The following is a 12,020-nucleotide window of genomic DNA, read 5'->3' as shown; positions in this document are numbered from 1 at the left end:
ATTGTTGGTGGGATTGCAGACTGGTAAAACCATTCTGGAAATCAGTCTGGAGTTTCCTCAGAAAATTGGACATTGAACTACCTGAGGACCCAGCTATAGCTCTCTTGGGCACATACCCAAAGATGCCCCAACATAAAACAAAGACACATGCTCCACTATGTTCATCGCAGCCTTATTTATAATAGCCAGAAGCTGGAAAGAATTCAGATGCCCTTCAACAGAGGAATGGATATAGAAAATGTGGTACATCTACACAATTGAATATTACTCAGCTATCAAAAAAATGACTTTATGAAATTCATAGGCAAATGGGTAGAACTGGAAAATGTCATCCTGAGTGAGGTAACTAAATCACAGAAAAACACACATGGAATGTACTCATTGATAAGTGGATATTAGTCTAAATGCTTGAATTACCCTAGATGCACAGAACACATGAAACTCAAGAAGTATGACCAAAATGTGAATGCTTCACTCCTTCTTTAAAAGGGGAACAAGAATACCCTTGACAGGGAATAGGGAGGCAAAGTTTAGAACAGAGGCAGAAGGAACACTTATTCAGAGCCTGCCCCACATGTGGCCCATACTTATACAGCCACCCAACTTGATAAGATGGATGAAGCAAAGAAGTGCAGGCTGACAGGAACCAGATGTAGATTTCTCTGAGAGACACAGCCAGAATACCACAAATACATAGGCGAATGCCAGCAGCAAACCACTGAACTGAGAACGGGACCCCCCATTGAAGGAATCAGAGAAAGGACTGAAAGAGCTTGAAGGGGCTCAATACCCTATATGAACAACAATGCCAACCAACCAGAGCTTCCAGGGACTAAGCCACTACCCAAAGACTATACATGGACTGACCCTGGGCTACAACCTCATAGGTAGCAATGAATAGCATTATAAGAGCACCAGTTGAAGGGGAAGCCCTTGGTCCTGCCAATACTGAATACCTAGTGAACGTGATTGTTGCTGGGAGGGTGGTAATGGGGGTAGGATGGGGAGGGGAAGCCTATATAGAAGGGGAGGGGGAGGGGTTAGGGGGATGTTGGTCCAGAAACCAGGAAGGGGATCGAAATGCAAATAAGAAATACTCAAATTAATAAAGATAAAAAAAAACTTAAATTATGTGGAGAAAAAGTAACACTCTTCTATTTCCGATGGGATTGCAAACTCCATACCCCTTCTGGAAATAAGTCTGGTGGTTCCTCAGAAAATTGGAAAAAAATTCTACCTGAAAACCCAACTAAATCACTCTTGGGCATAGACCCAAAATATGCCAAACCCATACTATAGAGACATGTGCTCCATGATATTCATAGCAGACTCATTTCTAAATGGCAGTAGGAGCAAATAACCTAGATTTTCCTCAATCTTGATTACATATAGAATGGATATAGAAAATGTGGCTCATTGGCACAACAGAATACTAATTAACAATTAATAATGAGGACATCATGAATGTTGCAGGCAAATGGATGGAATTACAAAATGTCATAAGTGAGGTAACTCAGACCCAAAGGACATCCATGCTACTTACACACTGTTAAGTAGATATTAGCCAAAGTGTGCAGACTACTTAGGAAACAATCACCAAACCTTAAGAAGTACAACAAGGAGAAAGGACCAAGTGAGGATATTTCAATTACATTTATAAGGAGGAAGGAAATAATCACAGGAGCCAGAGAGATGGTCGCAGGTTGGAAGAGGAAGAGGAATGAGAAGAGGAAAAGAATCAGATATAGAGAGCAGGACATTAGCCCTCAGGGCCAATAAAATGAGTAGAAATAAACATTCTGGGATGGGTGGGAAGTGGAAAACCTCCCAGAAAGTAAAAGAGATCCCAAAGGGTAGGTGCTCTCAGGACAAATTTGTGGTCACCTTAGAAAAAAGGCCAACATTTGGGAGAGGGAAGTCCAATTCTAGTAGGCAGACAAAGCCTCACGTGGAGAGATAGGGTTACTAACACACAGTCCAAATTTCTGGCTTACATTGGTCTCTGTCTAAAAGAACTGCAAGGACAAAAATGGAGAAGATCCTTAAGGAAAAACAGTTTAATGACTGGCCCAACTTGGTATCCATCTCTTGGGCCAGGGGGGCACCAAGCCTGACATTATTACTGATGCTATGGTGTTCTTTATTGGACTGCCTTCTATGACTCATATGTTTGTATTAGGGTATGGATAGAAGCTGAAAGGGAAAGTGATTCCATAGGAAGAGCGGCAAGCTAAACTAATCCAGATTCCAGGGAGTTGCCAGAGACTGAGCTACCAGGCAGCAGTGTATACATTCTCGTCTGATGCCCTGGTTGGTGGAGTATCATTTAGGAGGCAAGAGGGAGGAGGAATGGGATGGGAGACTGTGGCAGAGGGACTAGGGGGTGGGCAACAACAAGAAGAAGGTAAACAAATATTATAAAAATGTTATATTTTCATATTCATGAGTGACAACTCTTGGTCTCCCACAGGCCCACCTGCCCGATGTCTAGGTATGGGCTTTGAAGACAATCAATTACCCCTACACATTACTCAGGGTTTCCCCCAGTGTTACAACAAAATTACAGGGCAGCTTCTGCTGTAAAAAGTATTTATATCCCAGCCAAGTGTTTCTACCTCACCTTTTATTATTGAGTTCCCAGATAAAAAACACACACTGCATATATATATATATATATATATATATATATATATATATATATATGCATATATATATATATGACTTAATCAAAAGAAGACCTGGGCAGCTGTCTACTCTCCATGGTGTTAGATTCTACATTCCTATCTAAAACACTGAATTATTACCTATCACTAACACTTTTTTTCATCCAGGCCGCTCAATAGACATTGAAGGATTTCAAAGAATCATTACATCTTACATCAAAAGCCTGTACTAGACAACATTGGAAAACCCATATGAAACTGATTATTTTCTATATAGATGCCTGTTCCTAAAGTTAAATGAAGATCAGTAAACTATTTAAATAGTCCTATAATCTTTAAAGATATACAAGGGGACATTAAATGTTTCCCACCATGTAAAGCACAGGTACAGATGATTTTAGCACAGAATTCCAACATTCTTCAGTTTAAAATAAATATCAATACCCATCAATGTATTTCACAAAAACTGAACCAAAAGAAACAGTACCAATTTATTTTTATGTGGTCAGAAAAACCTGGATAACTAAATGACATGAAAACTCAACAAAGAGAATTTCAGGCCAATTTCCTTTAAGATCTTTGATGCCAAAATTCTCAATTAACAAATTCTTGTGAGTTTTGATTTATAGGAGTCCAAATAACACATTGAAAGATCATACACCATGATCAAGTGGGCTTCTTTTCAGAGATTGAAAAATTCATCAACATAATCAACCATATAAAAAATGAAAAAAATACAGGATTACCTCATTAGATACTGAAAAATTTTTGAGCAAAATTCAAGACCTTTTCATGTTACAATTTTTGGAGAGAAGAAGAACAAGGTGTGCACAGAAACATATTAAAACCAAGATTCAGCAAGCCAAAGACATCAACATATTAAGGGGATAGAAATGTAAAGTGATTCCACTAATGTCCCTTGTGTTGACCCAAGGGATCTCAATCTCTACCTGTCACTTTAACTTAGTACTTCAATTTATAGCTTGAGCAATATGACAACCAGAGGAGATAAAGATGATATGAATTGGAATTGAATAATTTAAAGTATGGCTGTTAACAAATGATATGATAGTATACAAAAGTGACTCCAAAAGTTCTACCAGAGAAGTGCTGCAGCTGATGAACACCTTTCACATAGTGGCTGGACACACAATTATCACAAAAAGATGGTAGTCTTAATTTACATAAACCATAAATATGGTGAGAGACCAATTACGGAAATAATACCATTTATTATACACATACAAAATATAAATTAAAACACTAACCAAGCAAGAGAAAGACTTGTATGAGAAGAATTTAAAGTTTCTGTAGAAAAGGATGAAAATGGGAGAAAGAACTGAATACCCAGCAGTGTGGGAAAACCTAAGATTGCAGGGCAGGAAAGACTGCTATGTCTGCCCACCTATGTTAACATCCCTGGCTCAAGAGGAAACTGCATAGTGTCTCAGGACACAGGAATAGAGGAGCAGTCAGCTGTAGGAGCCCCATGGTCCAGACCCAGCTATACCACTCCTGGGTATATTCCCAAAAGATGCTCCAACATACAACAAAGACACATGCTCCACTATGTTCATAATATCCTTATTTATAATAGCCTGAAGCTGGAAAGAACTCAGATGCCATTCAACAGAGGCTGAAATACTGAAAATTTGGTATATACATGATAGACTACTACTCAGCTATCAAAAACAATGACTTCATGAAATTCATAGTTAAATGAAATGAACTAGAAAATATCATCCTGAGTGAGGTAACCCAATCACAGATAAACACACTTGGTACGCACTCATTGATAAGTGGATATTAGCCTAAATGCTCAAATTACTCAAGATGCAATGCATAGACCACATGCAACTCAAGAAGGATGAACCAAATGTGGCTGCTTCACTCGTTCTTTAAAAGGGTAACAAAAATATCCATAGGAGGGGATAGAGAGTCAAAGTTTAGAGCAGAGACTGAAGGAACGGCCATTTAGAGCTTGCCCTACATGTGGCCCATATACATACAGCTACCAAATCTAGATAAGATGAATGAAGCTAAGAAGTGCATGTTGGCAGGAACCTGACATAGATCTCTCCTGAGAGACACAGAACATGTCAAATACAGAGGTGAAAACGGGTCTGAACTGAGAACAGGTACCCCATTGGAGGAATTAGAGAATGACTGAAACAGCTAAGCAGGCTTGCAACCCCGTAAGAATGACAAAGCCAACCAAAGACCTTCCAGGGACTAAACCACTACCCAAAGACTATACATGGATTGATTCTGGGTTCCAACTGCATAGGTAGCAGTGAAAAGTCTTTTGGGAGCACCAGTGGAAGGGGAAGCCCTGGACTCTGCCAAGGTTTGACCCCAAAAGTAGGAGACTGTTGCGGGCATACATGAGGAGAGGAATACCCTTATAGAAGGAAGGCAGGAAAGATTAGGGGGCTGGTGTACAGGAAACCAGGGAAAGGGAATAACATTTGAAATGTAAATAAGTAAAATCCAATTTAGTAAAAATGGAAAAAAAGAAAAAAATGAATAATTGATGTTGAAATTTCAATATATCATTTTTAAGAAATAGTTCAAAGTATACTGTAAATCTTATTGTTTTATAAATATTTGTTCTTTTCTAAAAGTAATGTAGTAATCAGAAATCAAAACATAAAAATAGAAAATTATTGGTGCCATCAAATTAATTCCTCTCAATTTGGTGATACACTTCAATTTTCATGCCAATTTTATATGTAAGGTATCAGGTCATAAAAGTATTCTCAAAGTTGAAAAAAATGGATGAAAATCTCCAAGGATGCGAAGATCTCTCAAGCTCATTGATTGGTAGGATTAATGGTAAAATAATCCATGTTGAGAAAAGCGACCTATAGAGTCAATGCAGTTATGATATTCCCATGAAAATTATAACAGAATTCTTTATAGAGACCTTAGGAAACAATTCTAATCTTCACACAGAAAAGAAGTGGAAGAGGAGGAATAGGAGGAGGAAATAAACAAACAGGATAGTTTAAACAAAATCCTGAACATGAAAGAAATTCTGGATGAATCAGCATCCCTCAAGCTGTTTTACAGAGTAATAGTTTCAAAAGTGCATGCCATTGGTTTAAAACAATGACAGTTTAATTAAAGGGAAGAATCAAAGTCCAAAATGTAAATCTCAAGCTCTATGTACATTTGAGTTTTGACAAAGAATCCAAAACCATACAACGGAAACATGAAAGCATCTTTAAGAAGCGGGATTGGTATAATTAGATTCATATTTGTCACCCTGAACAAAACTCTAGTTCAAAAGGATGAATGAATTCAACATAAAACTGTATACACTAAATATAATGGACGAGAAGGTGGGGAACAGAATTGAACTCTTTGGAACAGGAAACAAGTTTTTCTGAATAGAATATTTGTGACCCAGGTTGAAAGATCAACAATTGGTAAATAGGAAGTCCTGAAACTGAAAGACTTCTGTAAGGCAGAGGACACTGTCATAAGACAACCTGCAGATTGTAAAAGTGTCTTCCCCAACCCTACATATGGCAGAGGGTTAATATCTGCAGTATACAAAGAACTCAGGAAGTTAAGCATCAACAAACCAAAGAATCCATTTAGAAAATGGGGTACAGAGCTAAGCAGAGCATTTAGAAACTGAGCCATCAACCAAAGAGCATACATCAAGTATGTAGTAGACATGCAGCTCAATCTTGATAATTGTCTTTTCTGGTCTTAGTTGGCAAGGAGGAGCCTAGCCCTGCAGAAACCTGTTGTGCCAGGATAGAGTGATAACCCCAGAGACCCTACCTCTCAATAATAAAGCAGATGGAGGTAGTGTAGGGTTTGATTTACACGTTGAATGGGAAGGGTACAGCATTAAAATTAATTAATTAATTAATTAATTAAAATCAGGATCAAGTCAAATCCACTATTTCCCTATGTATTAATTACAGTTCATTACATTTTGACTAGAGCAATAGGACTCTGAATTTTATCAAGCAATACAATATAGAGAAAATGAAGTCAAAGCATCACTTAGAGATGATATGATTTAAACACATATAACCCTAAATATTCCACTAGAGGACCCCTGCAGCTTACAAAATTTATCAGAACATGGCTGGGTTCAAGATTAACACAAACACACAAATACAATGACAAACACACACATTATTATACACACAAACACACACACACACAATCAGTAGGTTCCATATATACAAGTGACAAATTGACTGAATAAGAAAGTAAAGAAACAAGACCCTTCCTAATAAACTCAAAAAATGCAGAATATCTTATGGAAACTATGACTAAACAGATGAAAGTTGTGTAAGAAAAACATAAACCTCAAATCTTTGAAGAAAGTAACTTAAGTAGTACCATAATATAAAAAGACCTCCCATTGTCTTGGATCAGTTGAATAACAGTAAAATAACCATCCTTCCAACTTAAACATATAGATTCAATCAATCCCATCAAAATGCCAACATCCATTTTCACAGATCTTGAAAGAATATTTCCTAATTTCATGTGATACCTAAGATATCATGGAAAATAAGAAAACTGCTGGATGAATCACCATTTCTGATTTAGCCATAATGGAAATGCAATTCAAATCTATTTTGAGATCCCATTCTAACTTGTAAAAATGGCTAAGTTCAATAACACAGGTGATAACTCATGTAAGTAAGCATGTGGGCCAAGGAGAACCTGTCTTCATTGCTTATAGGAATACAAACTTACAAAATAACTGTGAAATAACTATGGAAGTTTCTTAGAAAACTGAGAATCGATTTATTCGAACCTAGCTACACCATTCTTGTATATATTCTTTAACACTCTCAGAAGCACAATTGTCCAATTATGTTTTTATGTCTATAGTCAAAATAGCAAAAACTACAAGCAAATAGATGTACTATTACTGAAGACTGCATAATGAAAATAGGATGCATTTGTACAATATAGTATTACCCATCTGTTAAAAACAAAAGGACATGAAATTTTTGGACAAATGTATATAACTAGCAAAAGTTATCCTGAGTCAGAAACCCACACCTGGAAAACATACAGTCTTATTCATTTAAATATTGCTGTTTAGTAAATGATGAATACAATGCCCAGAACATGAGAGACAAGATAATGAAGCGGCCGAAGGACAGAGGAGTATGAAACTTATTGGCATGAGAAATTAGATTGGGTTTTGTTGTTGTTGTTGTTGCTGTTGTTGTTGTTGTTGTTGTTGTTGAGAGCAGAATAAGACAAGAGAGAAAGTGTTCTGTTGTGGGTTATGAACACAGAGAGAAAAAAGGAATCCATGTCCATCCAAACTTAGATTGTCATAACCTGTACAATGGAATAGTGGATACAGCAGGGAACTAGCCAATTTCAAATAGTACTATTCTTTTAAAAAAGTAAGGTATGATTCCTAATTAATATTATGCTACATTAGTGATAAAGATGAAGATAAATAAATATATGGATAGGTGTTGTGAGTGTGTGTGTGTGTGTGTGTGTGTGTGTGTGTGTGTGTGTGTGTACACTATTACATTTTATATCAGTGCCCTATTCTGGCATGAGTGAGAAGCTTTCTTATGCAGTGAATAGGAGCAGGTGTATAGATCCAGAGCCAGGCATGCAGAGAAAGACTAAATTAGATATCTTCATCATTTCCCTCCTTAAGAATAGTGTAGGAAAAAGTTAGAAATACAGAGGGAATGCAGAACACCCCCACAATTTCATATTCTACCATTTCATCTAGGCAGGACTCTCACAGGAAAGACACAAAATTAAAGCATCTAGGAGGAAGCTTGAGCAGGTCTGCACCAGGTTCTCTCTATATATGGTCTACCTGTTTGCTTGGGTTTCTGTCGGACTCTTAACAGTGGGAGCAGGTATATCTCTGAGTGTTTACTGGCCCTTAAAACTCATTTTCTCCTATTCGGTTTCCTTGTCCATCATTGATGATGACCCTTGTCTTGTTTTATCTTATCTTCTTTTATACTGTTTGACTATCTTCTTTTGGAGGCTCATACTTTCCTGAACATTAAGATAGAAGAGGAATGGTTCTGAGACAGAGGGATGTGTGGGAAGCCAAGAAATGTAGAGGGATTGGAAACATGTCTGGAGTACTGTATGAGAGAAGACTCTATGTACAATAAAAAAGATAAAAACATATAGGACATGGCAAATTTTATAAAATTTATTTAATGTCCTGTGTTCAACCAACATAAAATTCAATAAATTTGACTCTTTGTTTGATTTTAATACATGTGCTATAATATCATTTGAATCAATACATTTTTATTAATTTCTCTTCTGTATCTTACCCTATGTCTTTTCACTTCTTACTGTAGTCTCTGGGTTTTTTAGTTAATTTTTTTTAAAATGTCACTGTAAATTTTCAAATAAATACTTTATCTTCATAATTGTCAAATGAAAATCATATGGAACAATTTACATATTGGCCTGACTCTTTAAAATTTAATTATTTGCTTGGCTATTTCTATCCCCTGCAACAGCAGTTAATTCTATTGTTCACCTTCCTAATACACTACTATTTTGAAAAATCATTTTCATCATTGATGCCAATACCTATTTAATTGTGATATCTCTGTTCATACTAGATATGATTTTTTAAACTATCATTCATAGTGCCATATGTTGGACTCCAAATTCGTCTGTGTACCAGATCACAATAAAAATAAAAACTGTCAATGATACTATTGATCTACCATAACACAATTCAAAAACTTATACCTAAAACATGATATAATATCAATTCACATGTAGTGTTTGGTTTAAACCTCAGTAGATACTGAAAAAAACAAAACATAAAAAGTATCTCTATCTTTAATAAATTGAAAGAATACAACTAACAGAAAAGCATAAAATTTAGTACTCTGAAGAAATATTGTTTCATTGCTTCCAGAATTATGAAGCAAAAATATAGTCCTAGAGAGAGTGTATATTATTTTTCATCACAGTGTTACTGTTAAAAACTGTATTTATCTTTTCCTTTCCACAATGGATTTATGAAAACTATGTGCATATGAGAGATAGAAGCAATTTTATTACTTTGAGAAAACATACCTGTTATGTTGGAAATTTCGTTTTCTGGGCAGGGGTAACAATCAAAGCAGCAGACAGCCTTTCCCTCCTGAAAGTATTTTCTGAGTCCTGGTCTGCAAGGCACACTACATATGGAGGCTACAGTCTGAAGAAAATCGAATACATTATAGAAATAAACAGTTTAACATATGTGTCAAATGCTGTAACAATTCACAAGAGAAAGCCTGCTAAAAATACCTCTTTTTACACACAAGTATCATGTTATTAAGTAAAATTACATTGTTTTTTTTACTGATAAAACTTTTATGAGCATATGATGACCAAATTACCTGTTTGATATCTGTTGCCCACTCTATCATGTCATCAGACATAAACAGTTGTTGACCATTAGGAAAATGACCAGAAAATCTTCCTATTTTCATTTTAAGTCCTTCTTGTTTACGAAAATCTGTGATATAGAAAATGTCATACTCTGTTTCCAGTTTTTTATTCTGGTTCATGTTCACAAGGTCTCCAGCAGGATTTACAAACTGTATAGTCTTCAGAAAAGAGAATATCTGAAACATATTTGTCAATATAGATTCAAATATGCATACAGAATTATAAGGTTTTTAATTTCATTCATATCCATTATCCACACCCCAAATCAACCTTTATCAGAAGAATTTAGTACTAACGAAGTAAAATATCTTCCATATTCATTAAAAGTTTCACTATGCTTTAAAAATACCATTTTTAATTGTATATGATGGTCACATGCACACATAAATTTTATGTTTGGAGAGAAGTAATAAGTTGTCCATTTCTATTCTGGCAATAATATTATTTGATCATAAGATAGGAAAACTAAATACACAAAGGTTCAAAATATAAAAATGTATTTGAAATTATTTGAGATGTATTTATTACATAAATTAGAATATATTTTATCAAATAAACGTCAAGTAATTATCTTAACTTCATTTACTAATTTCACAAGAAAGAAATTTCAAATGATAAGTTATGAAACATAATGATTGAAATGTCAGATGAAATTTTTATGACTAAGATTGTAAAATGCAGACTTGGGTGCCATTGTTGGCTATCACATAAATTATGAGACTAAAATGATATGCCTATTACGTAGTGGATGAGTCCAGAAATATGTGTAATTAGGATAAAGTTTATTTACATACTTTGATTTTACTTTATAATTCTATTAATGAATGCTATCTCTATGATACATATGCCATGCAGTGTAAAAAGTTTTACCTTCCAGGAGTTAAATTCCACTACCTTTCCATTATTGTTTGAGTATGTTTCTTCATGTTGAAGAAGCATATCATGAAGTGAGTGGGCCACAGCATACACAGCATTGTATAAGTTGTAACATGTATCACTCATGGACATTCCAAGTGGTGGCACAAAAATCCATTTAGATAGAATTTTGCTTGGACAGTTCTTCAGTGTTGTACAATTAGGTGGTGGCAAAGAACATTTAAAGAAAGTCCACCACAGTTTAGCAAAAGAAATATCATTACTATAGTTAGAAGGGTTCACTGTCTGAATAAATTTTTTAAAACCAGACATCTCAGAGTGCTGATGTGAAAAAATAATACTCCCATGCAAGGAGTGAAGCATGAACTCTCCTATCATTGTGATCATATCAAATTGTGACACACTGACCCAGAGTCTCTGAACGTTTTTAGATTTCCATAGCATGAAATTATATTGTATAAGCGATTCTTTATCCCCATAGACGATCACAACTTTTGCTGATGACGTGATGATTTGGTGATAATATTTATGAATCATTTTAACATATGAAAACCAATCATATGTTATAATAGTGACAAATGCTACACAGACAGTGCTTTTTTCCACTCCTGTTCTCAATTCAGAAAGGAACTGAATTCCTTGGTCATCATCTGTAACGATCACTCCTACCCAATTCCATCTGAAGTGAACTGCAAGGGACACCATGGCTAGTGGGAGAGATGTGTCCTTGGGTGACATCTGGTAGCGATGAGGAAACTGTTCCTGGTCAGCTTGGAAATGAAAATAACCACAATAAAGCTGAAAGAAATTGATCATAAGTATCACTATAAAGAAAATGGAATGCACAGAGCTCAATCTAAGACCTAATGTGTTAGGGTACATGCTAGAAGTGTGAGAAAGTGTGAATTCTTCCTCTTTTTATTAAAATCATATCCAACTTCTTGTGGAATTCCTATTCAAATATAGGTAAACTGAGTCTTCTGGTAAAAACATTTCACATTATGTTGTATCTGCTGCTCACTTGTCATAAAATTGCTGTGTTTG

The 12,020-nt window shown here is 35.5% G+C and overlaps 1 protein-coding gene across 1 annotated transcript in view; it reads right to left on the bottom strand.

The window, feature by feature from the left end:
* The window catches only part of LOC148007750 (vomeronasal type-2 receptor 116-like), a 35,497-nt gene that overhangs the window by 12,644 nt on the left and 10,833 nt on the right, over positions 1 to 12,020 (bottom strand). The window contains exons 3-5 of the mRNA XM_087603686.1: positions 10,971 to 11,774; positions 10,049 to 10,276; positions 9,741 to 9,864 (exon numbers count right to left, since the gene is read on the bottom strand). Coding sequence (XP_087459812.1) covers positions 9,741 to 9,864; positions 10,049 to 10,276; positions 10,971 to 11,774 — 1,156 coding nt within the window. The remainder of the gene's footprint in view (positions 1 to 9,740; positions 9,865 to 10,048; positions 10,277 to 10,970; positions 11,775 to 12,020) is intronic.

Source organism: Rattus norvegicus, chromosome 1, assembly GCF_021556685.1.
Source record: "Rattus norvegicus strain SHRSP/BbbUtx chromosome 1, alternate assembly SHRSP_T2T, whole genome shotgun sequence".
NCBI classification, from domain to species: domain Eukaryota; kingdom Metazoa; phylum Chordata; class Mammalia; order Rodentia; family Muridae; genus Rattus; species Rattus norvegicus.
The sequence above is the reverse complement of the archived record's forward strand: the minus strand, read 5'-3'. Positions and strand labels throughout refer to the sequence as shown.